At 32.6% G+C, this 27416-nt stretch overlaps 2 protein-coding genes and 1 long non-coding RNA gene across 6 annotated transcripts; 2 read left to right on the plus strand and 1 right to left on the minus strand.

Annotated features, from left to right (window-relative positions):
* The first annotated feature begins 180 nt into the window (after window positions 1-180).
* LOC145066638 (uncharacterized) lies at window positions 181-4091 on the plus strand. Its single transcript, XM_079013923.1, has 11 exons — window positions 181-205; window positions 415-479; window positions 638-819; window positions 920-1040; window positions 1132-1163; window positions 1255-1312; window positions 1420-1473; window positions 1550-1640; window positions 1856-2386; window positions 2515-2823; window positions 2857-4091. Exons 1-11 carry the CDS (start codon window positions 181-183, stop codon window positions 4089-4091), a joined length of 2703 nt encoding a protein of 900 aa, XP_078870049.1.
* Window positions 4092-12519: 8428 nt separating this feature from the next.
* Window positions 12520-15106, plus strand: LOC145071242 (uncharacterized). Of its 2 annotated transcripts, XR_013690322.1 has the most exons (4): window positions 12520-12744; window positions 13015-13073; window positions 13587-13650; window positions 14820-15106. It is a non-coding gene; the product is annotated as an uncharacterized LOC145071242 (long non-coding RNA). The 2 variants fall into 2 exon arrangements; XR_013690321.1 differs by lacking the exon at window positions 13015-13073 and having other exon boundaries at window positions 12522-12744.
* An 859-nt stretch (window positions 15107-15965) lies between these two features.
* Window positions 15966-19885, minus strand: LOC145067744 (Peptidase family M48 family protein). Of its 3 annotated transcripts, none has more exons than XM_079014806.1 (4): window positions 19730-19885; window positions 17198-18301; window positions 16702-16850; window positions 15966-16346 (listed from the first exon to the last, which is right to left on the minus strand). In XM_079014806.1, exons 2-4 carry the CDS (start codon window positions 18122-18124, stop codon window positions 16094-16096), a joined length of 1329 nt encoding a protein of 442 aa, XP_078870932.1. In that variant the 5' UTR covers window positions 18125-18301; window positions 19730-19885; the 3' UTR covers window positions 15966-16093. The 3 variants fall into 3 exon arrangements, with proteins under 3 accessions (XP_078870932.1, XP_078870934.1, XP_078870933.1); XM_079014808.1 differs by having other exon boundaries at window positions 17198-18340; window positions 19730-19878; XM_079014807.1 differs by having other exon boundaries at window positions 17198-18295; window positions 19730-19869.
* Between the last annotated feature and the right edge of the window lie 7531 nt (window positions 19886-27416).

Genomic DNA, 27416 nt, shown 5'->3' on the forward strand with positions numbered 1-27416 from the left:
CATCATATAGTTGTTATTCTTCAGTTTGGTCAGATTAATGTCTAGAGAGGTATATTGATTGTGCTATTAAAACTTATGTTATCATCATTAAAATAATCTTTATATATTTTAATTTATAGATCGTCCAAGTATAAAACACCTACTTTACCTTTTCCAAGTTGTTCATTAACTCTGACATAGATGAAGTTATTGATTTCAACAAAAGGTAATTTATGTTTTATTGTTTTTATTGTACAATTAAAGTTTTTGTGACTATATATATATATATATATATATATATATATATATATATATATATATATATATATATATATATATATATATATATTTGCATACATAACAGTTTGGATGGAGATGATCGTCCGGATTCATCTACAAATACATTTTCAGTTATTCCATCCAATCAACTTTCAGAATATGATGATTTCATGGTAAAAAATAAGTTGAAGGCTATCGCTAAGGTTTGGGAACCCGTCGAGGTATTTCATGTTTTACTGTTTGTTTCGATTTATTTTGTTTTTTAATTTTTTGTGATCGTGTGTTCGTGTTTTTTTATGTTCGTATTATATAATTTAAATACATTTCGTTTGCATTTGTGTTAGTTATGTTAATTTAAAGTACATACTTTTTTTTGCAGGAATGTAATTTCGTTATCGTGGGCACTATAAAGGGTATTTTACAGAATCTTAAATGGTATTATCAAGCATGTACCAACTGTTTCGGAAAAGCAGTTCCATCAGATGAAGCTAATGATCTAACCAAATCTTATAAATATCATAATGAAAATTGCACAAAAACTACCACTTATGTTGTTCTAAGGTTGTTACTTTACAGTTTACACTTTAATCATAATTAACTATCTAATATTCCATGTTTATCACAAGATTAATATTATTTTCTATTTTTATTTTTTTTATAGGTTTATGATTCCTATACGTGTGCAAGATAATACTGGAACTCTAACCTTAACCATGTTTGAGAGAGAAGGGAAGTATTTGTTGAAGAAATCAGCAAAAGAGTTGGTTAAAAAAATGGAACAGGTCTTCTACTTATTTAATGATTATTAAAATATTTTCTTATTCACAATCACTTTAAACAAAATGTTTTTTTTTATTATTTTTTTAATTGCAGCTTGGAGACAATCTTGATTTTTATCCAGGAAAGTTAATGTTTTGAAAGGTTTGAAATTGGCCTTCAAAATTTCTATTAAAAATTTCAATGTGTCCAAAAAAAAAACCAATATGGTATTGCTAGAATCAGTGATGATGAGAGTTTAATCCAACAACTTGAAAATAAGTTGACTGAGTCACAGGTTATTTTATTACTTATTTTTGTGGTTCTTCATTTAAATACTTTTTTACTTTTTAGTACATTATTTTATTGTTTATTTTTTGTATTATACAACTTTCTAATTCACAGTCATTAGATTTTGGTTCGGCAGATTTGCAATATCAACAGACCAGAAATTTAAAGGTTAAACACATTTTTAATTTATGAAAACAAAACTTCATTATAGAAATAATTATATCATACGATTATATTTTTTTAGGATGCAATTTTTGGCACGAACGATAATATAACTCCTTCCACTATCGACAAACGAGACAACAAGTCCAATGAAGAGTTTGACCACAACACTGGTCTTAAAGCAAAATCTTGAAGAGGTTTTCGATTTAGAGTTGAATGATCACTTATCATCATCAAAAGCTCCAAAAATATCTCCAGATGGTCCAGGAAAACAGTTGTTGAAGGTAAAGTTTGAGAAAAATGATTGAGTTATGTTTTGGTGGGGAATCTGAAAAGTTATTTATAGTAAAGTTTCATAATTGTTAACAACAAGCTGTATATGAGGCAGACGATGACATTGAAGATGTTCTTGATCGTCCTTCAATTGCTTCTTCAATGTTCACATCTTTGATGAAATGTAATGAAATCAATAAAGAAGCACGAAAACTTACATATGTTGAATTTCCTACAAAGTTTATTTGGAAACGTAAAGGTCTGTTTTGGAAGCCAAGGGAAGTTGGATATGCAATTGATAGAATTCACTCGGTTTCACCTAAACTTGGAGAAGCATATTTCTTAAGAATTCTTTTAAATAAAGTGAAAGGTCCTAAATCATTCGATGAAATTCACACAGTCAATGGTGAACTATGTTCTTTTAAAGATGCGTGTTATAATCTTGGCCTTTTAGATGATGACAAAGAATTTATTGATGCAATTAAGGAAGCAAGTCTTTATGGATCTGGTTTTTATCTACGGTTCTTATTTGCTACGATGCTATTGTCCAACTGTTTGTGTAAACTAGAGATTGTTTGGCAAAACACCTGGGAATACCTGTCAGATGGAATTCTTTACCAGCAACAACAGAGATTAAAGTCTCCAGGTAATCTAAATTTTTCTCATTATTATTAAAAGATTATCATATAAAATTTTAGTATAAATTCAATTATATTTTACATTTTAATCAATTTGTTTTTTATACGTTCTGATTAATATATTATTTTACCTTAGGTTTATCATTAAACGAAGATCAAGTTAAAAACTTGACTTTGTTTGAGATAGAACAAATTTTACTTTGTAACAATTCCATCCTTAAAAATTATGGAAAGATGCCTTACCCAGATGTTGATTCTGTTTCATCTTCAAACAATCGTCTTATTACCGAGCAGCTAGATTATGACATGCCAAATTTAAAGAACGAGTTTGATCGGCTATTTTTTGCATTAACAAATGAGCAACGGGACATTTTTCTTGATATCATGGATGCAGTTAAACATAATAAGGGAGGTGTATTCTTTGTTTATGGTTATGGTGGAACAGGTAAGACATTTCTTTGAAAGACAATTTCTGCAGCAATTAGAGCTCAAGGTCAGATTGTTTTAAATGTTGCTTCAAGTGGGATAGCTTCATTATCATTGACTGGAGGCAGGACAACACACGCTCGGTTAATAATTCCCATAAATCTTACCGAGGATTCTTTTTGTAGAATAAATCCAAAAAGTGATCTTGTCGGTTTAGTAAGAAAAACCTCATTGATCATTTGGGATGAAGCACCCATGGTACACAAACATGCATTCAGAGCTTTAGATCGAACTTTCAAGGATATATTAAAGTGTGTCAATCCTACGAATTCAAATATTCCATTTGGAGGGAAAGTGATTTTTTTTGGAGGTGATTTCAGACAAATTTTACCTGTTGTTCCAGGTGGCAGTAGACAAAACATTGTTAATGCTCCTTTAAGTTCTTCCTATTTATGGCAACAATGTAAAGTTCATAAATTAACAAAAAACATGAGGTTAACTGTTGGAAGCGATCCATCTGCTATTGAAGAAATAAGGGATTTTGCAAATTGGCTTTTGGACATAGGAGAAGGTAATCTTAGTGGTCTGAATGACGCTGAAGCGATTGTTGATATTCCACGAGATATTATTATTACTAATCCACGTGATCCTATAGGTTCATTAATCAGTTTTCTATATCCTTCTATATTGGAAAACTTCAACATTGCTGATTATTTTCAAGAAAGAGCAATACTAGCTCCCAAGAATGAAGCTGTCCAAGAAATAAACGAACGTTTATTGTCATTGTGTCCAGGAGAACAAAAAGAATACTTAAGTTCAAATTGCCTATCCCAATCCGAGTTTGTTCATGATGAGTTTGATGCAAATTTATACTTACCTGATGTTTTAAATGGTGTTAAAGTCTCAGGTCTTCCAAACCATAAGCTCATTTTAAAAGTCAGTGTTCCAGTTATGTTATTGAGAAACATTGATAAAAAAAATGGCTTATGTAATGGGACTAGACTACAGGTTAAATCTTTGGGCAAACGTGTTATTGAGATAGTTATCTTATCTGGAAGTAATATTGGAAACCGGACTTTTATTCCAAGAATGTCTTTAACTCCTTCTAAAGACAAGATCCCGTTTAAATTCCAAAGAAGACAATTTTCATTGGTTGTGTGTTTTGCAATGACAATTAATAAGAGCCAAGGACAGTCTTTATCGAAGGTTGTTTTGTCTCTCAAGGAGCCTGTTTTCACACATGGTCAAGTGTATGTTGTTTTATCTAGAGTTCAAAGTAGAGAATGATTAAAATTGTTGATTTTAGATAACGATGGTAGACTAACAAATAAAACATACAATGTTGTGTATAAAGAAGTTTTTAGAAATTTGTAAAAAAAAAACTTTGTACAATTTTATTATTTATATAGATTTGAGTATTTTTTTTAGTTAAATTTAAATTTTATTTTATAAAATTATAATTTTTTTGCATATCTACAAATACAAATTGCCAATTGCATATTCAAACAACTATCGGTTCGTAATTTCAACCAATAGTTATGTTATCATATTACTGTAAAACATATACACTTTTTAATTACTAAATATTTTATTATTAATTTTCAATAAATAAGTTTCAATTTAATTAAAAAAAGTTTTGAATTTCTAACTCGTGGTGCCCACGGGTTATAACCTAGTAAGAATTATATATATATATATATATATATATATATATATATATATATATATAATATTAGAAAAAAAAGATTTCACTTTGATTTGTGGGTTTGTAACAACTTCTTTGCAAAACATATAATGTATTAACAAAGGGTCCCCTTCACACTAGCAAGAATACTGAACCACCAACTAAAGCACGAATGCCGGAAAAAAGCCCACATACAGGTTGGTGTTGTAGCTTACCAAGAGACACCAATCGGAGGTTTGCACGACATAGTAAAGAGAAGCCTCGAATGGACTTTCATGTTGGATATCAAACCATCCAAGTTAGTTAATTTCAAAAATAAATGTTGGCTAGGACATCATTTTGGAGTTTGTTCCAAACCGATATGCACATTTCATATTGGAATGTTCTTTGCATTTCAGACTACGACAAATCATTGCAGAATAGTTGAAGTTTGGATGAAGGCAAAAAACAAGACCCTATACTAGTTTTCTAAGTTATCAAAGGGTCACTAATGAAAAATAAATGGGAAAATACCGGCAATAGTCAAAAAATAGGGGGTATTTTCAAAATTTAGACATGAAAATGAACATTTCCGGGTATAGACATGCATTCCGCGGAGGTAGTACCGCGGAGCTCCGCAGAATCTACTGTAACTCCACGGAATGGCAAAATCGTAAATAAATTAGTGTATTAAAAAAAAACTCAAGATCCATTCCGCGGAGCTACAATGGATTCTGCGGATGTAACTCCGAGAATGGATCTTTAGTTTTTTTTTTCAAATCTATTCTTCGGGGTTTATATTCATTCCCCCAACTAATTATTTTCAAGAAAAGATTATGATAGTATGAATTTTTCTTGATAATGTTTGGAATGAATGTGAGGTTGAAAAAAAATGGTCTTTTAATTAGAGATCAGTACATAAAAGAATCATTGGAGGATATATATATATATATATATATATATATATATATATATATATATATATATATATTAAACTGAAGATCCATTCCTCAGAGCGACCTCCGCGGAATGCATGTCTATACCCGGAAATGTCCATTTTCATGTCTAAATTTTGAAAAATACCTCCCATTTTTTTACTATTGTCAGTATTTTCCTAAAATAAATTATCCATCTAACTCATTCATTCTATCCAACTAATCGATCCATCTACCTAGGTATCCATAACTCCATATAACTCATCGTCCATTTGTTCGTCTTTCTATAAACTAGTGTTGCAAAATCGGCCTACTCGGCCGAGTACTCGGAATCGGCCCTCCACCGAGGCGAGTTATGTAAACTCGGCAAAAAGACCTAGATTAAGTCAAACTCGGTCAAAAATCGGTTAACCTCAGTCAAATCTCTCTAACTCGGCCTACTCGGTCAAACTCACCCAAAGGGTCAAAATTGTCTTAAAAATAGAAAAACAAAGATTTTCAAGATTAATATATGTAATACACTTAATGATTTATTATTTAACACACATGTGATTATTATTATTATTATTATTATTATTATTATTATTATTATATATATCTTTAATATCTTATAAAACAAATCTCACTATTTCTAAAAATAGATTGAATAAAATAATAATATTTTTTTAAGATGTCCAAATCATTAAGCTAATTGTACAACTAATCACTAATAAAATAATATTAAAATTTAAACAAACTCCTATAAATCTTCTCTTCCAAGGTTTTGACCAGATCTTTTTTCATCCAAATAAATACTCAACACCCTATAATTTGGTCATTTCATGAAATTTCTTTATTTTTAGTATGACATGTTTCCTAAAACAAACTAATGATTGAATTGAAAATAATCATTCTTCATCGAAAAGAAATTAATTATCGAAACAAACTATTTGTCGCCCGCCGCTTTGCGCGGTTAAACGGCTAGTGTGTGTGTGTGTATATATATATATATATATATATATATATATATATATATATATATATATATATATATATCTTAAATTTACAGTAATTATTCACGAAGTGAAATAATTATGTATATTTCAGTTTTTATGTATTCACATGTATCTAATTTTGTTATATATATTAATCAAATTATGATTTTAACTTACGATTTTGATATATATAAGTTTAACTTAAAATTTTAATCAAAAATATTTCTAAAAATATTTCTATATATATAATTTTCCTAAAAATATTTTTGTTTTTAGTTATTCACGAGTAATTATTCACGAAATGAAACAATTGGGGTTTTTCAAATTTTAAAATTAAAAATCTACATAATACTTCTATTTAAATTTAAATATGTAATGAATTTAATGTTTTAAATGTTATGAACCTGGTAGTCATTTCCAAGGTTCTAAATGGCGTGAGGCGTGGCGTGGCGGCAAGGCCAAACCTCAAGCTTAACGAGCCATGGCGAGTCACGGCGTTTTTCAAGGCGTGATGTAAGGCGGCTGTATTAATTTAAAATTATATTACCACATAAATATAAATTTATATTAAATATAACTAGTTATTAGAAGTGTTAGATCAATAACTAATAACAAAAAGTTATCAAAAACCACAATACTTGTATCTCCGATTAGAAAAGACATAACGAAGAGAAAAAAAACTGTGTCTCAAACGAAAAAACACGCGCCATAACATGCCATAACGCGCCATGGCGCGCCATATCACGCCTTGCCACGTGTTACGCCTAACAGCAACGTTATGAAGCTTTTCGTAACGGCAAAGCCACGCCTCACGCCATGGCGCGCCTTTTAGAACACTGGTCATTTGCAATTAATATGATTTATTCATTCCTTATATACTTAAGGAAAGCCTTAATTACTGGTTACTAACCATCAGAGCTCAAACTTTGAATCAGAGTACTAATCTTTTGTATTTAGAGATGGAGAGAAGAGATGGAAACAAAAACTTCTCATTAAATGAAAAATGATAACTACTATTGTATACGTACAAGAAAACTACTAGAACAAGTGGTTATAGCTTTATATCTACAAAATTACTAAACTACCCATCTGCATGTTTACAATCGTCTAACATTCCCCCTCAAGCTTTATCTGAAGAATATATGTTCTTGAGAGAAAGCTTGGACATGAAAGGAATTAACTTTGAAGTTGGTAATGGTTTAGTAAACATGTTTGCAATCTGTAATTCAAAGCGAACAGGCATGAGTTTATTGTTTTGTCCTCGACTTTTTCTCGTATGAAATGACAGTCCATGTCAATGTGTTCTGTACACTCGTGAAAAGTTGGATTGGATGCAATTTCAACAGCTGATTCGTTATCACAAAAAAGTAATGTCGGCATAGAGTGGAAAATACCAAAGTCCATAAGAAGTCGTTTTAACCAGACTAATTCACAACAAGTTGAAGCCATTGCCCGGTACTCTGCTTCTGTAAATGATATGGACACTGTTGATTGCCTTTTAGATCGCCATGAGATAAGTGAATTACCCAGAAAAACACAAAAACCCGTTGTAGATATTTTGGTTTATGGATATTTAGCCCGGTCAAAATCACAAAACGCTTTCAGCTGAAAAGAAGATGTTTTTGAAAAGAATACTCCTTGACCCGGAGTAGATTTTAAGTAATGTAAAAGATGATTAGCCGCATCAAGATGAGTTCGGCTTAGACATGAACTGAGATAAGCTTTGTACAGTGTATGTGATATCAGGTCTTGTGATGTTGAGGTATAAAAGCCTCCCAACCAATCATCTATATTTTGTTGGATCTACAAGCACCTGACCAACATCTTTACGGAGGATTTGTATGGGATCCATGCAAGGTTTTGAAAACCGGACCGGAGACCGAACCGTTCGTCTTACTGGTTCGATGGTTCAAGTGGTCCAACCGGTCGGACCGGTCTTAAAAACCGGAAAAACCGGATGATGTCATAATTATATTTAATTATATAAAAAATACAAAAAATGAAAAAAAAATATATTTTTTAAAATATCCGGTTTTGCTGGTTCAACCGGTTTTTACCGGTTCACACGAATACCAGTTTTTTGGCCTTTAAGAACGGGTCGAACCGGTCGGTCCAGTCCGGTTTTCAAAACATGGGATCCATGGGATTATGTCGTGGTTTGGCTGCTAAAAGACCCGCATCTTCAAGTAGCTTTAGAGTATAATTCCTTTGTGACAAAAAAATACCATGTTGTGACTTTGCTACCTCAAGTCCCAAAAAATAACCAAGACTGTCCAAATCTTTTAGTTTGAATTCTTGATGTAGCCTTTGTTTTAAAAAGTGAATCCCTTGAGAAGATTGGCCTGTAATTATTATATCATCCACATAAACTAATAATATCATAAGAGAATTACCCGAACCATTGAAAAACAAGGAGTAGTCAGATTTTGATCGAGTAAAACCAATTTTGAGCAGGAATTGTGAGAATTTAGCAAACCACTATCGTAAGGCCTGTTTCAGTCCATATGTGGACTTGTGTAATTTACAAACCAATGGGGTATTGGAACTATGATGTCCCCCCTGAGTTAAAACACCCAGAGGCAAATCCATATACACTTTCTCGTCGAGATCTCCATTTAGAAACGCGTTATTGACGTCCATCTGTACTAAATTCCATGAATTTGCTGCAGCAATGGCAAGTAACATCTTCACTGTGACCATTTTAGCTATCGGGGAGTAGGTGTCGAAATAGTCGATGCCTTCTTGTTGGGTAAACCCTTTTGCAACCAATCGGGCCTTGTGACGTTCAATTTGTCCATTTGCACCATATTTTAATTTATAAACCCATCGGCATCCCACATAATTTTTACGAGGAGGCAATGGAACAATAGACCAGGTGTGATTGTCATGCATAGCTTGCATAGCATCACGCCATTCTTTAAATTTGGCAGCCTGCATGTAACACTTAGGCTCATAATTGGCAGACATAGCCATAACTAAAGCCTTGTTTTTTAATGAAATATGATCATATGATAAGGTGTCTTGTAAAGGATATTTACAAGCAGCAACTTGGACCATGTTACAATGGAAATCTCACAAATATGATGGAGGTTGATAATTACGTGAGGAACATCTTAAAAAACGTTCAACATGTTCGACTGGAACATCGACCGGAACAGGATCAGTGTTGGAATTAATAGGATTGACATGTGAATTTGGTGAAAAAGACATGGGTATAAAGTCATCATTTGGAAGTGGTAAGACAACATCAGAGAATGGATCATTTGATGGAACCAAATTGGTATTTTTGAAAGGAAAGATTGTTTCATGGAAGATAACATCCCGTGAATATATGATCTGATGTGAAGCGATGTCAAGAAACTTGTAAGCTTTCATGAAAGGTGGATAACCCAAGAATACACAAGGTTTCGCTCGTGGAGAAATTTTGTTTCTTTGTGAAAGCAATGTTGATACATAAGCCATACATCCAAAAGTTCGTAAGTGTGAGTAAGATGGTTTTTTACTGTGAAGTCTTTCAAATGGGGTTTTGTCACCTAGGAATTCAGAAGGTATTATGTTTATCAGATATGCAGCTGTAAGTATACATTCTGTCCAAAATGAGATTGGTACATTCGATTGAAAAAGAAGTGAACCGGCAACATTGAGAAGATGTTGATGCTTCCTTTCAACGAAAACATTTTGTTGTGGCCTTTCCACATAAGACTTTTGGTGTAATATGCCTTTTTTGGTGAAGAATTGTAAGAAATCAAGTTCTGGGGCATTATTTGAACGAAAAACTTTTATTTTCTTATTGAATTGAGTAAGAACCAGTTGATAAAACCTGGGAATAACTTGTTAGACTTCATATTTCTGCTTAAGCAAGTATATCCAAGTATACCGACTGTGATCATCAACAATCGTGACAAAATATCTATGCCCTTGTGAACTAGGAACTTTAAAAGGTCCCCATATATCACAGTGAATTAAAGCAAAATTTTCATCACACATTGTTTAAAGGGCGAAATGGTAATCTTTTTTGTTTTGCCAGTGGACATACTGAACAATGTTCATGAAAGTTTGAAGTACCAATTACATTTTCTAATTGATTTATAATAGAAATAATACGTTTATTGGATGGATGTCCCAAACGTTGATGCCAAGTATCCAGAGAAACAACACTCACGTTTGCTTTAGTACTCTTCAAAACATACAAGTCTTCAATACGGTTAGCCCTGCCAATCATCTTCTGGTGCTTCACATCCTGAATATAGGCATGATCACATATAAATTTGATCATATGCTTTTGTATCTTTGTTAGTGAACTAACATAAATCAAGTTAAGATCAAACGCTGGTACATAGAGGACATCTTTGAGGATGACAATATGATCAATTTGAACATCACCAATAATATGAACAGGAATTACCATGTTATTTGGCAATGTAACAGTATAATGATTGACTTTTCGTTCACTGATAAACAAATTGATGTCGTAACATATGTGATGTGTTGCCCCTGAATCGATAATCCAAATTTGTGAATGAAAACCATTGTGAATTGCCAAAGAAACATATTTACTTGAAGGATTTTCTTCGTTTGGATTAATTGAAATCATGTGATTGGTAAGGGCAAACATGAGTTGTTGACACTGAGCTTGTGAGAAACCTCGAACAACATTGTCCAATTCAGGCGTATCATGTGTGGAAGTATCATTTCCAGTGAATGCCGCAACACAAGAAGTTTTTCCCTTTGATTTATATCTAGGAAGGTAGCCATGTAGTTTGTTGCACTTATCAACAATATGTCCTGCAAATTTGCAGTGAGTGCAATAGGGGCGTTCTTTGCGTTGATTACCAACCTGAGGCTTACGAACATTAGTTTTAGCCAAAAGATCCATGGAGCTATGATTATCAGTAAACAAGGACTTTTGTTTTTCTTCTTGAGTGACAAGGGAGAACACACGATTAAGAGGAGGTATCAGGTCCATGAGAAGAATTTTTTCTCTTGTTTGTGAATAGGAATCGTTTAATCCCATTAAGAAATTCATAGTCTGCTCATTTTGAAAATACTTTTCAATTTCCTTGACACCATTGCCTTCACACTTACCACATGAACAATGTGGTCTGAAATTTGACAATTCTTCTCATATGGACTTCAATTTCATGAAATACACTCTAACTGAGTCTTGATTCTGAATTAGATTGACTAATTCCTTACGAATCTGAAATATACAAGGTCCATTGGATTGTTCAAAACGCTCTTTTAAATCATTCCATATTTCAAAAGTCGTCTCTACAAGCATGATACTTGTAGAGATTTCTTTGGATACATAATTTAAAATCCATGATATCACCAGATTATTGCTTCGCATCCATGAATTATACATGACAGAATATGATGTAGAAGGTTTAGGCAAAGATCCATTGATAAAACCAGTTTTGTTCTAAACAGACAAAGCAATCAACATTGCTTGACACCATGAAGAGTAATTATATCCGGTAAGAGGCTGAGATACAAGAACATAACCTGGATTAATTAACTGAATGATGAAGGTAGTATGGATGCAATCGATTGTCAATTGGAGACAGAACTGCTTCAGACGAAGTTGAATTGCTTGCATTTGAAGTCGACATGCTTGATTTTTGAAGAAATCAATGAATCCGTCGTGAAAGGAAAATGAGAATCTTCAAATCGGATATGATTTAGAAGATAAATAAGCTTGAATTGGAAAACTTAGAAAATCAAAGGTGTGAAGCTTGAATCGGAAGCATTTGCTCTAATACCATTTTGTATTTAGAGATAGAGAGAAGAGATGGAAACAAAAACTTCTCATTAAGGCGGTGTTTGACTTATCTTTTGAGAGACCAAAAGTCCTTTTAAGAAAAGATAAAAGGTAAAAGATATTTGGTAAAAACACTTTTAAAAACTATTTTTGGATTTTGGATATAAAAAAAATGAACTTTTTGGAAGAATCAGGAAAAAACCTAATTTTTTGCAACTTTACCTAAAAAGGACTTTTGGCAAGATAAGCCAAATACCCCTAAATGAAAAATGATAACTCCTATTTTTTATATGTACAAGAAAACTACTAGAGGTTACAGCTTTATATACAAAATTACTAAACTACCCTTCTGCATATTTACAGTAGTCTAATATAATCCGATATATTCAGTCCTTCCAAATTGAATCTGGTATATCAGCAACAAAATCAGGGATTTTTGTTAAACTTGATAAACCACAATTGCAAGAGATAGCTACAAAATCTTATTCAAAACTAAACGTCAATTCAAATCTTATTGGATTGCAAATACGTTGAAGCTAATTTCAATAGTATCTTGTATTCCATTGCCGATTCATCTCTCCTATTTTGGGTCTTCGGTGTTGATCTGGTATGTTTTCCCTTTTTTTTGTTTCACCTAATTCCCACACAAGTTTCTAAAAATCGTTTTTTATACATTTTCTATTTGCTTTGATATTTTGTCTCTGGGTTTGACCAATGGGATGTTTTGAACACTGAATTCGTATCTGAATTATTAGTTCGCGTTTTCTATTGTTTATGTTCGTCATTTATGAAGGTACTAAGGGTTAGAAGATTAGAACTTTGCATTTTCATTTGAATATTGATTGTTATTCCCCACATCTTTACATACTTATTGTAGATTAATGCGGAAAAGCTACTAAAGATAGCAAGTGTTGTTTGCAAGGGTAGTTTTAGAAGGTTAGAACTTTACATTTGCATTTGAATGTCATAACTGGCACAATCAAGTGTAGTGATTCCATTTTTCTAGCAAAATAGCAACTTACTTATGATTTCTTCCACTTTGAGCAAAATACCTTGATTTTTGTAATAATTAAATCCAAAAATGTTGCTATGAGGTCGTTGTCGACTCTAAACTTTATATCCACATACAAGAAATTAATGTGCTATATAGGTAATCTCACACTGTTGATTTCCTTATTAAAGTTCAGTAAGGTTTAAATTAAATGCCAAATTTTGTGGTGCCTGTTTTCGTGAATCTATTTTTCATATTGTTGAGGCAACAAAGGCATATTTGATTATTGTTATACTTTTAAACTAATTATTTCTGTTAAAAATAAAGATAAAATTATAATGTTAATTGGATAGATATTTTATACGCTAAAATATATGAACATGCCCTTTTTGGTTATTTTATATTTACCTTTTGTGCAATAATTTTCTCAAAATTTGATTATCAAGCTTTTATTCCAGGCTATATAATTGATCAAGAAATTGTCTAGAGATTATTATGTGACCAAAAACCCAGCTATCAAAGGTTTGTTCTTTTCACTGTACATACTTCATTATCTATTTGGTTCTAAAGCATTTGAATTTGAGCATCAAATGCTTCCAATAAATATGATTATAAAATGTATTTTTTTTTTTGTTTCTAGATTATAAACAATCTAAAGTTATTTTAATATCATGTTTCTATTATGATAATGTTTTAATAAAATCTTTTTTATGTCAAGATTAAATACAATATTAAGTGAAATGCTTCGTTTTTCTATTATCTCTTAATGGGTCTAAGGATATTTCTGTTAAAGAATCTGCAGCAAGGGCATTCTCGTCTTTTTATATTATTTCTTATTATCTGCCATCTTGAATTGGGTTTCTTGAAGATCTGTGAAGTTAGAAATGGTTTTTGTTGGTATAAGAATGTCAAAAGAAGAAGATTCAGTTGTTCTAAAATCTAAATGGTACCTGATGGAGTGGATTGATCTTTTGGAGGGTAGAGTTCAATTTATTGGAAAAAAGATCCTGTGTATTCATGTTCTCAGTGTTTTTTTTCTTTTTTGGATCCTTTGCAATTGGATTATGGAAGATTGTCCAACTAATTTCTTTAAAAGACTTCATGGGCATTTATGGAATTGCGAAAATATAAAAGGAATTGATGGATTTAATTTCAGCAGTTCAAATCTGTGTCTTATTATGGTTTGGTTTTATATTTTTTTCCATAAAAAATAAGCATTAATATGCAAAAGGGTTCAAATCCCAAAAATAATTGTTTTACATGTAAAAAAGGAATTAATGAAATTTATTTCTTTGGTTAAATTCCAAAGAATATAGTTGGTTGGTTTTATATTTTTTTCCCATAAAAAATAGGCATTTATATGCCCAAGAGTTCAAATCCCGAAAACATTGGTCTTTACTTTCAGGGGTATATTAGGAATTTCTTGGATAACAAAGGAATTGACGGGTTTTATCCTTCTGGTGTTGCCCACTTAGTGCATTGTTATTTTTGGCTTCGGAGGTGTTACAGATCTGTAATTCTCTGCTGCTGTTTTACTTAGGCTTTTAGGTTTAGTTTGGTGTGGTTGTAGTGATTTTCTTGTATTTGTACTCCTTTTTTGGTTGGTGTCCAGCTTCTCTTTACCTTTTTTATTTTATATATTTTACTTTTAAATGTTTTGTTAATCTTTTGTCTTATTTGTGTAATTGTAGGGATGCTTTTATGTTCTAATAACTTGAAAAGTGTATCCATGTATGTTTAATAGAGAGACGAAGATGAAGAAAAGGCTCCAAGATGCTGACTCTATTTCCACAATCACATAGTCAAGTTCTATAAACATTAAAAGTGTATTCATGCATGTCGTTTCCACGATTGATTGTGTTTTTTTTACACTATTCAAATTTATATTATGTTCTATAAAATTATAATTATATTAAATGTCTTTACATACGTAATGTATATCGGATATTCAAATAAAAATATATATTAATTTTGCTTAGTTAATGTTTAATTTTTACAACACTATTCCCATCATCATTTTATAGATACATACATTTTTGTTTTATTTTTTATATATATTGAAATAGTTAATTTAGTCACTATAGATTTTTTAGTTATGTATAAAAACATGTAATGCTTACCAATTAACTTTTTTAAGAAAAACGCGTATAATCCACGGATCTCACACCTAGTCAAATTACTATGATTCATCCATTTATCCTATTAATTCATACAATTTGTTTGATCCATCCATCTTATTTACTCAATTGACCCATCCAATCGATTTTATCCAATCTACATATCCAATAAATATCAATCAATCAATCTCTCCATATGATCCAACTAATTTCTTCCTTTCCCTTTACCTTTGAATTCCTTCACAACCGCTGTCTTTGCTCCACCATTCCATTTGGCATACCTATGTCTCTCCTCCACCATTCCAAAAATTAGTCTTCACTTTGCGTCTACTATGTTTGAATTTTGCAACACTAGCATACTAGAAAAAATTATTTTATGGAACAAAGCTACATGTTTCTCATTGTTGAGACATGACAATAAAGAAATTAAACTGATACTATGGTCAAGGTTGAGTTTCCCTTAACTTGAAATCCCCAAAAAGGCAAGCTTAGTGTCAACAAGAACATTTATTACATATCATGCAAAGAACAATATAATCATTTTACTTGGAACAATAACCAAAACCGCAACTCAATTCCTTTATGCAATAAAACCAAAAAAATCAACTAAGCTACCAAAAATGTAATTTACTCGAAGTTTTAACTTTTAAAACATAATTTCTGTAAACATTTTTCTTTTCTCTACTACGTATTTCATTGAGTTTTTTTTTCCTCCAACAATAAACGGAAAAAAGTAGCCTCTCATTTATTCTTGTTTTAATTAGTTTTCTATCAATTACAACATCTGTTATTACAAATTTACGAGTGGTGGTTTCTGGTTTGAATAGAAGAATACCATTAGGCAGTAGCTATAGGAAAAAACCATCAATCTCTCTACCTGCCATGGCCTCTCGATATATGGCAACTGCTTCTTGCATTACACTTGCCTCAGATAACAATTTGCTTCTCCTCTTTCCAGATGGATGGGTAGAAAGGTAATCTCGCAATGCCGAATCACCCGAAACTTGACCCAGCTTTTCAAATACCTTTGGTGCGACCCGTGGGTCGTACCCAGCTGAAGCCATTAACAACAACCCTATGTAATCAGCCTCAATCTCCATCCTACATCCAACATATAAAGATCAAATCAACAACACCTAACAATACACATTTCTACCTCCAGATAACAAATTAACTTGACATGACTAATGACCATTTTACCCTTACATTCCAAAAAAACAAATTTCATAATACTTATTGGTTTTAACAATATTCAAGTTGAAAGGAAAAAAGAAGTTGGGCAAATAGGTAAAAAAAAAGTGTTTTGATACGTTAAGCCGGGTTCTTTGGCTTTAATCCATCAAGTCATTATGTCCACATTAAGTCAAAAAGAAACAGCCATGTATAGCTGTCCAGATTAAGTGCTTAACTCATTAAGCCAATTAAATAACCATAATCTCATAAATTTAAAACATACCTCCTGGAGAAAGGAAGCTTAAGCAAAAGATTTGACATGGTGTTTACAAGATCCGGCATGACAAATTGATACAAAATTAGTTGACCGATTGTAAACCAGAGGTTCTTTGTAATCTGTTCAGCTGCATGTCTTGCTACAGCATGTGCAACCTACAACCATATCAATGTTTAGTAAAAAGACCAACATATTTTTTACCATAAACTAAATGTCTAAAGAACATTTGATATTTCTTGCATTTAACCCTAAATAAAAACCTCTAAAACCAGTCATTACTAATCCTTTTAACTACTTCCCACCTCATTATTCATTTCTTATCATCCTGTCAAGTCATTTCTTAACAAATATCAAACAGAAATGATGATCATTACAGAATGTGTACACATAGATAGTCATATTAGTTCTTAATACAGAAATAGTCATATAAATATTCTGTAACAAACTGTATATACATATGTGGAGGAATTTAATTCATAAGAAAAGGTGAATAAAAGTATACCTCATGTCCAATGATGGTGGCAATCTCTTCATCAGTTCTAAAGTGCTCTAATAACCCTGTAAACACAACAATCTTGCCACCAGGCAAACAAAAAGCATTTACAACGTGGTCATTCACCACCAAAACTTCCCAATTTAACCCCTCCAAATGACCGGTAGCCGATTTTTCCCCCTTTTCTTTCCCCTTCTTCCGACTTTGATCCACCCACATATCATCAAGAACCTCATCTTTTGCTGGCCAATTCTCTCCTCCACCAGTCTCCTCTGTCATCGCCATTAAAGTCTCCTTCCCTCTACTCTCCGATGCAGCTCCACTCTCAGAAGCGTAATTCAAATCAGTCCATACTTGCTCTTTCTTCAATCCTCTTTGCAATGCTTCGATAATGTCCTTTGAAATCAATCTCACCCTAACGCTTTCTGGGTGCATCGCCGGTAGAATTTTTCCTTTGAACCCAGCCTTCATATTCTTGAACTGAGACTCACCGATCGTTCTTTCCAAATTTTTCGACAGCAAAACAAGATGCCTCCGTTTTGTGTAAGGTATCGTCTCAACATTCCCAAAGTATACGGTTAACCCAACTCCCGATCCCACTAACACAACTATCAAAACGTTCTTGGGGTCATCAGACCATCTTCTGAATCCACGGGGCTTGAAATGCCTAACTTGTCGTGAATCAACATAGTAATATCTATAACCGGTTGCATATAATCGAGAGTTTAAGCTTCTACCAACACTTATCGGTTGAAATAGAGAAAATTTAGAAACCCTAAGAGGGTAATTTGCACTAGAAGTAAGCTTACTCAATTGATTACTCTCGTTGATAACCGAACTTGCGTTTTGGATTATGCTTTTGGGAGCGGTTACTTTGGAGGTGAAGTAACGGGAAATTGCATCAAAACCTAGTTTTGACCTTCTGTACCATGCCATTTTTTATGCTTACAAAGAAAACCAGAATAGGGAGTAGCGGTGTCGCTTACAATATAGAAGAGCTTGTTGAAGAGTGTAGAAAGCGATAGAAGCTTGGCATATAGAAGAGCTTGTTGTACAAGAAACAAGCATGGCGTGATTCGGCATACATGAATCCAGAAAGGGAGAAATCTGAGACTTTAAAATGGGGAAATGGATTAAATGAACAAATGGCCCCTACAAGTATTGTTTAAGTGTCAACTATTGTCCATGTGTCAACTTTAGTACATTTTTTTTTCTGTTTGATTAAATGCAAATAATTTAAAACACTTTAGATATATTTATTTTAGTTAACTTCGTTATAACTTTATAGAGCACCCACAGTGGTGCTCTTTTTCTCTTCCAAATGCCACGTGTTCCAATTTAAAAGTCGTCTTTCAATTGTTACAAGGCTTGCAAAGTTTTTGTTTCCAATATTTAATATTTTATACCTTTATCAGTGAAGGATTTCAACTAAAAAAACCTTTGTGTTCGTTGTCTAAATAAATAGATGGAAAATACATTTGTTATTTATTTAATAACAGTAATTTTACATGATGATGAATAACAATGAAAATTTGATACTTATGTTGCATATAACAATGTTTATACTTTATGAAACTCATGACATATCAACGGTGGCTTGAACAATTAATTTGGGGACCAATGTGTTATAAACTAAACTTATCTCTCTTGCACCAAAAAAAAACAATTTCTTTAGCAAATAAACACCAAAAACACATAGAAAAACAATTCAAAAGACCGTAACAGTCCATTAACCAAAAATACACCAAATAATCAATGGTTTTCATATTTCTCATGATTGTATTTATAAAAATCAAAATGGAGGAACATATCATTCAATAAAAATCAAAAATTAGACAAACAAAAAACTGTAACAGTCCCGTTAACCAAAAATACACCAAATAACCAATGGTTTTCATATTTCCCATGATTGTATTTATAAAAATCAAAATGGAGGAACATATCATTCAGTAAAAATAAAAAAAGTAGACAAACAAAACAAATACTCATCACTCATTGGATTATTTTAGACAAAAATTAACAAAAAACTGCAATAATTCATTAATAGTTTCAGGGTTTGTTGTAGATAGATAAGTCAATAAATGATATTTTTTTTTCCTATTAAATTTGTCAAGAAATTGATTGATTCGAATACAAAAGATGTTTATAAGTTTTAAGAGAATTCTCACTTCTACAATGAGGTTCTATTGGAATGGTATGTTTGTCTATATGCTAAAATCGAAGACTTTTTGATCTTGATTCTTGAAATCAATTGTTCTATAAATAGAAATGCATATCACATTTCAAGATCTTTAAGCTTGTTAATGTATGTATAAACAGTTCTAGCCTTTCCCATAAACTGGTCAAATCTCAAATATGGCTTCATCAAATTCGTATTCTTTCTGAAAGGTTAGATAAAATGCTACTTGCATTTGATTCTGTTAACATATAGTTTTTACTCTAAATTCGATCAAAGTCAACAGATTTGTATTCTTTCTTACTTTCAAATTTCTATTAACAGAAATAGAGAGATTCTCTGGAGAAGAAAAACAGAGAGCATACCTGATTTCCGGTGAACTATGAACAGCGACAGTGGTGTTGGTGTCCAGGTGCAGGCATCCAAGCGTAGCAAACAAAGATGGGGTAGAAGCCGAAGGTTTAGGGATGATTGGAAGATGGATTTTGACTTTTAACTAGTCAATTGGTTTGGACTTATATCTATTGGAGAGCTGAAAGCCGACAATAACAGGCCTATATTTACAAGATTTGATGTTATAAGGCTATTTCCCACTAAATACTCACTAGTTTCATAGGACTCGCTTGAGAAATTGTCTAAATGGGCCCGGAGTGGTCCATGTATATAAAACTTTTATTTATTTATTTAGCTTTTCTTTCATTATACATGTTGGTAAAATTTGTCTCAATCTAAAACTTCGGTTTAATTATAAAACTCTCTTTGTTGTGAAAATAATCTCTGAATATTGCTACCAAAAAAAAAAGAAGAAAAAATATTGTCAAATAACTTATTATTTTCGTAGATGAAGAGTAATTTTGCAGGTCAAACTTGAAAAATTATTGTTCACTTGTGGTTTTTTTTCCTTTTCCTTTTTTTTTTGCATGTTAAAACTACGAATTCACATGTTAAACCTGAAAAAAAAAAGTTCATTTTGACATTTTCGCGTGTCAAACCTGCAAAAAAAAATTCATTTTTTTCAAAACTATAATGTTTTAGGAACTTTGTTGGTCCAACAGCTGTTTCCCAGGTTGGGCCTGCAAAAAAAAGTCAGATTTGTCTTTTGCTCATTTACTTTTTGCATTAATTTACCAATTTATAAATGCATTTATGTTTTAAAAATAGTTAATTATTAACAAGTTATTTATCAAATACTATTTTTAACAGTGATTATTTTTATTTTTATTTTTATACATGCAAGATTATACATTATAAAACTAGAAAATTATACTATATATACATTTATGATAGTGCATTCACGATTTATATATAAATATTTATACTTTTATATTAAAAAATTACATAATTATAAACTTTATAAATATATTTATATAAAAACAAATTATATTAAATACACATTAATAGTTTTGTATTAAGTTTATATGATTTAATGATTAAGATACGTAAAAAAGATTATAAAGTAGTTGATACGGAAGTATAACATAATAGCTAATGTAATGTAACATAATAGCATCTCCATGACATCATGGGCTCCAAAGTTGGGATGAGATTTAGAACCGGAAAACCGGACCGGAACCGGAATCGGACCAGAACTGGAACCGGTATAACCGGAAAATGCTTAAACGGTCCGGGTATTGGGTTTCAAAATTACTTTTATCCGGGTTCCGGGTATTTCGGGTATGGGTCTAACGGGTCCGGTTAATCCGGGTTTTTTTAACCGGATTTGTTTAAAAAACTGGAACCGTGTTAAATGGACCGAGTCCGAGTTTAGTGGGCCAAAGAACCGATTTAGATGTGGAACCGGTATAGGAAATATGTTTACTGTGAACCGGAATACGATTAGTTTCTTTTCCTCGTGCCCTCAATGTTCGTCGATCGGAGAAAAGATAAATAAAAAAAGCCAACGATCACAGAGGATCATCAAATCAGGTCGACAATCATCATTCAGTTCCTCACTCGATTTGCGGCAACACTAAACCTCAGTTCATCATTCAGTTCCTCACTCGATTTGTGCCGATACTAATCCTCAGTTCATCATTCAGGTCGACGATCATCAAATCAATCTCCTACAATCATTCCCAATTGAAGTTCAAATCAATCTCCTACAATCATTCTCAATTGAACTTCAAATCAATCTCCTACAATCAATTAAAGACCAATGTTGTACAATTGGGTAGATAACAATGAAGTTACACAAGTAAGTTGTCAAGTTACAATGCATACTGCATAAATAAGATATTTATATTTTGATATTCATCGATTGTTAACAATGATCTTGTAAAACATAAAGGATTTGAGATCCTAATCTTGATAACTTTATATATATCTGAAGACCTAGACCAAAGTATCACATCGCAAGTGAAGATGATCTGGTTTTTTTCTTCGTTTTCTTGTGGTGCATCAAATATGGGCTCTGGCAACCAGTTTTTTTGGCATGAAGGTTGCAGGTTGTTAGGCGAGTATATTGGTTCCATTCACCATCATATTGATGCTTAACACTGACCAAAAAAACACAAAAAAAACATGGCTAATTAATAATTAACCTCCAAAAAGTAAGATTTTATGAGAATTATAAACTATATCATATCTCACCTGAAAGGTTTAACTTCGAATCCCATGATTCTTGCATAAGCGAATTCTAGATCTTTGTGAAACTTGACTGTGAATGTTCAATGGTTGTTGATTAAATACTTGTCTTTCTTCGTCTACATGATTTTGAATTTTAAGACAAGGCAGATATGATATATATGATGATATGATATGTTGTTGGAATGAGTTATTCACTGTTACTTTTTGTGTTATTGTTATTAAGTTGTGTTATTGTATTTTAATTGTGTTTTTATTGTTATCTATTGTAGTTTGATGATGACGAGGTGTTTGTTGACAACACTCAACAAGAAATCATGAGGAACCAACACAAAAGAGAAAAAAAGTAGGGAAAACAAGGTCTGATTGTTGGAAATCATTTGAGAAGATTTTTATTGATGGAGTTCGGCATGGAAAGTGCAAATGGTGCGAGAGGGTTCTCAAAGCCGACGGGAATAATACTGGTATTTCTAGCTTAAATAAGCATGCAAAGAATTGTAAGCAAAACCCCGAGAATTTGAAAAACCAACAAACATTACAATTTAAAAAAGAACCAACCGGGGAGGGTAGTGTTAGCACTTGGAAACATGACGACAAACGAATTAAAAAGGCTATGTTGAATTTGTTTGTAGTGGGTGGTCTACCTTTTAAATTTGTAGAAAATGAGTCATTTATTGAATACACAAATGCACTAAATGGGAAGGTGGTTGTACCTTGTCGAACAACAATTTCAAAAAGAGTGTCACTTTATTATCAAGAAGAAAGAAATAAGTTGGTAACATTCTTATGTAATCCCCTTAACACGGTTCATTTGACCATCGATTGTTGGACAAGTCCGAGTAAAAGGGTGCATTATATTGTCATTACCACACACTTTATTGATGATAATTGGGAGATGCACAAAAGGATAATCAACTTTAAAGAATTAGATAGTCAACGGGGGGAAGATATCGGAAAAGAAGTGTTGAAATGTATTCAAGGGTGGGGTATTAAGAATGTCATGACTTGTACGGTTGATAATGCAAGTTCTAATGACAAAGCAATAGAGTTTCTAAAAAACAAATTACCAAACTTGTACAATGAAGGAAAACACTTTCACATTAGGTGTATGGCACACATTATCAATCTAATTGTGAGAGACGGGATGAATAAAAATGACGAGAGTGTTAAATGTTTGCAAGACGCCCTAAGATATATTAGAAAATCCACACAACGGATTGCTCTATTTAAAAAGTGCATGAAAGTCGTCGGGGTGGAATCAACCAAATTTTTGTGCAATGATTGTCCCACTCGTTGGAACTCAACTTACGACTTATTGAAGATCGCGGTGGATTTAGAAAAAGCTTTCTACGAGTATGAAATGGAAGGTAATTTTTTTTCTGCATTGTTGCTGAATTTTTAGCCCTCTTTAAACTGTCATATTTGCTTCATTCGGAGTCCGTTTGGGCTGAGTTTTTTTTTAAATTGTAGTTCACTGGTTGGCAATAGTTATAGACTCTGGAAACACCTAATTTGCATGTGTATTGAGTCACTTACAGCCCTCCAAAAATGACATATCAAAGCTGTTTTGAATCTGTTACAACATTATTGTAGAATTTTAGTTAACTTTAAACTGTCATATCTACTTCGTTATGAGTCATTTTGGGCTGACTTTTTTCTTAAATTGTAGTTCACTGTTTGTCAATAGTTATAGACTATGGAAACACCTAATTTGCATGTGTATTGAGTCACTTACAGCCCTCCAAAAATGACATCAAAGTTGTTTTGAATATGTTACAATATTATTGTAGAATTTTAGTTAACTTTAAATTGTCATATCTACTTCGTTATGAGTCCGTTTGGGCTGATTTTTTTTTTTTAATTGTAGTTCACTGTTTGGCAATAGTTATAGGCTCTGGAAAAACCTAATTTGCATATGTATTGAGTCACTTACAACCCTCCAAAAATGACATATCAAAGTTGTTTTGAATCTGTTTTGATAGATCGTTCCTTTGCATGAGATGTGGTAACCCCCGTGAGTGAAGATTTTGTAACTTGTCGAGCAATGGTCTCCTTTCTTGAGAAGTTTAAGGTTAAAACAGAATTGGTGTCGACGACTTCAAAACCAATGGCAAATCGGTTTTTTGGAGAAGTATGTGGCATTTACAAGCATATACGGGTTTGGTCGAAAAACAAACGATTTTATTCAATTGGAAAAGATATGATAGATAAATATGAGAAGTATTGGGGAGATTTTGAAATTTTGAATGACTACATGTACTTTGCGACTATCTTGGATCCGCAAATGAAGACAGAATTTCTTAGACATGCTTTTGAAACATTAATCAAGTACAAGATGCTAGAAAATAAACCTCTTTCCGAATTAGATATTACTGTGAAGGCTAAGTCTTTAATCAAGGATGTTGAAACGAGATTTGAGAACTTTTTTAATTGTTACAATACCAACTCTAATGTACCATTTGAAACCGGTGGTAGTCAAGATGTCGTGCATATTGATGATGATGACGACTTTGTGGGTGGCTATTTTGCTCAATCGGTGAACTCATCAGCTTCAAAGGAAACGGAATTAACACGATACTTGAAAGAAAGACAAACCCAAGGCGTTAAAGACTTTGATATACTGGTTTGGAGTCCAAAGTCCAAGAACTTTTTTTAAATACATTAGACACTCATAATGACATAATCAAAGTCTTTTTGCAAGTTGCATCTATTTTGTAGTACATTATCTATCTTTATTTATTATATTATTTTGAAAGGTATGTGTAGTTGTAATTGATGTAAAGGGTAATTGTAAGGCAAACATCACATTTGTTATATGCATTAGACGGCCAATACTCTAACTTAGACCATGAGCGAGAAGGGAAATCAAGCAATATACACATAGATAGACAGATAAAAATAGAAATGCTCACGAAGGTGTGTAAATAGGTCTTCCAGCCTCAATAAGTAATGTCACATAGTTCTCCATGGATGTTAGCAGTGATCTCTACTTAATCCTAATATAACCCTAAAAGAAAGAAGTAAAACTCCTAATTACCTCACAAAAACAATTATTATAAAAAGTAAATAAAAATATAACTCATAATGCTCTTCGCAAGTGCTTTTACGAGCGGTTCTACTGGCGAGAGACCAGAAGTCTTCAAGAGATCTTCGGCAGTTGACTTGAAGACGGGGACCACACTGCATTTTTTATAAATATAAATATTATGTTAGGAAATTAATCATTAACTAGGTACATGTATTTAAGATACCTATCGGTGACTTGAAGGATTGCTTCTGCAGCATTCACACCAACAGCTTTGGCAATATCTAATGGCTGAGGAGCTCAACTTCTCTCTAATTTAGAAATATTTGCCCTCCTTTGCTCATAAAGTGTTACGGAAACTCCAGAATTCCCTGGAGAAAGTTGATAGAAATCAAAGGGCAAAAATACTTTTTTGTCCAATCGAGAGCAATCCCACCTTGTATGGTGGGACACACACCGGTCCCACCTTGTTCCACTATTTTTGACGACACAAAAATGTTCTACCATGTTTCATCTTTTTGGGTGTTTATTTTGTCTCATCCATGTATGTCCCATCTTTTTCCATATATTTGGTTGGGACATTGACGTTGGTCCCAGCTTCTTGGGGTGGGACGAAAAATTGTTTTTTGTTCCATTCACATAAGTTGTTATCCAATGCATATTAGTGAGCCACTATCCATTGTATGTCAAATGCAGTATAATCTCATTCTACCATGTCTTTCATACCATACAAACCTTAATATTACCTACTCTTCCTATCCTTCCAGATCGATGAATATAGTCTTCAACGTCACTTGGTGTTTCACACTACATGATGGTAAAATAATTACAATGAGCAAATAGCATAATTGATGGGTTTTGGTCATAAGAACATCCTATGTGCTCATACAAACCCTAATGCTTGAATCTAGGTTTCTCTATTATACATGCAAGTTATCCAAGACTATAAACCCTAATTCTAGCATACAAGTAATCATATTAACATAAGAATGGGTTTAAGATATTACCTTGATTGTTATGTAGCAATAACAATCCCAAATCTCCTTGTAATGACTTTAGAAAGCTTAGAGTCACAAATGTCGCTCCTCTAATGGTTCACAAACACCATAAGCAAGAGGATGAAAAGGAGAGAGGATGGAGGCTGCCCAAAAACATGTGAAACCCTAGAACAAGTCTTAGCCACGTTTTTGGTCCAAAAGGGATCTATATATAGTGAGGCTATTAGGGTTATCTAACAAGGAAACCCTAATTTGGATGCTTAAGCCCTAAGCAACCCATGAACTCCTTTAATTAAGGCCTTGGACGATTTCCTTATGGTTTTCCCCATAGAATTCGTCCACTCCTTAATTTAAGACAATCCATAGCCCAAATTGCAACTATCTTATAATTACAATTCCAGTCCCTTAAGTTTAATTAATCTCTTTTAGTCACAAAACTAATTACTAATTAATTATTGACTAATATTAATTAAACAATATGATTTCTCCTTTAATATATTATTCTCATAATATATTAATAAATCATATTTAATCCTTTCTCTCCATAATTCATCCTATCAAGTTGCTTTGGTGAAGGCAACCCAAAAGGACCATGCATCATCGGGTCAAGTACATACCAAAATAGTTTTAGACTTAGACACTAATCCAACAGTCTCCCACTTGGATAAGTCTAATAACTATTATGCGTATAACTTCAAATCCTGATCTGCAATCGTAGCTTTCCAAAGTCGCTGTCAACTCTGATCTTATCAGATATGTGTGTCCTTAGATAAGGGATCATATATTCCTCCATTCTAGATATCGTATGAGACACGATTTCCAATCATTCTCTTTGTATTATTTCTCGATTCCCGATTTATGACGACTGACTAATTGAACAAATCAAATTAGCCCTAGCCCGGCCGAGCATTTACGTTTGTCATCACTAAATCATCGAGGGGCCCAAAGATATCGCTTTTATCCTACTTTGTATAAAAGGAACGGATAAACTTTGATACAATGCTTGCTTGCACTCACTCACCAAATCACACACAACAATATGTTTTATGACACCAAGTTACTAGCGCGTTTACATATTATCAATGTGCAACCGATTTGCAAGATACAACTCACACATCTCGGTTTCAAGAATATAAGATGTTATCGTCTCACCAATCACTCGTGATACAATTCATAGAGTGATCCAAGTGAGCGTGGGTTTAATCCAATGCTCAAATCTTATTCATAAGCACTCATAAATGTTGCAGCAAACATTTGCTTATGTCTAATACTCTTTTAGACAATCCACACACCAATTCACGACAGTCTTCATTCATATCTACTTCCAACATATGAACGACTGTGGCCCGTTCGAATAATTTGACTGTTCTTAACCAATTATTCAGGAAGTCAAAACATGCAAAGTGAAACACAAGAATAATACTAATCCCATATGGCCTCAACCCT

This window comes from Lactuca serriola, chromosome 8 (assembly GCF_051521515.1).
Source record: "Lactuca serriola cultivar US96UC23 chromosome 8, Lser_US96UC23_V15, whole genome shotgun sequence".
Classification (NCBI taxonomy): Eukaryota; Viridiplantae; Streptophyta; class Magnoliopsida; order Asterales; family Asteraceae; genus Lactuca; species Lactuca serriola.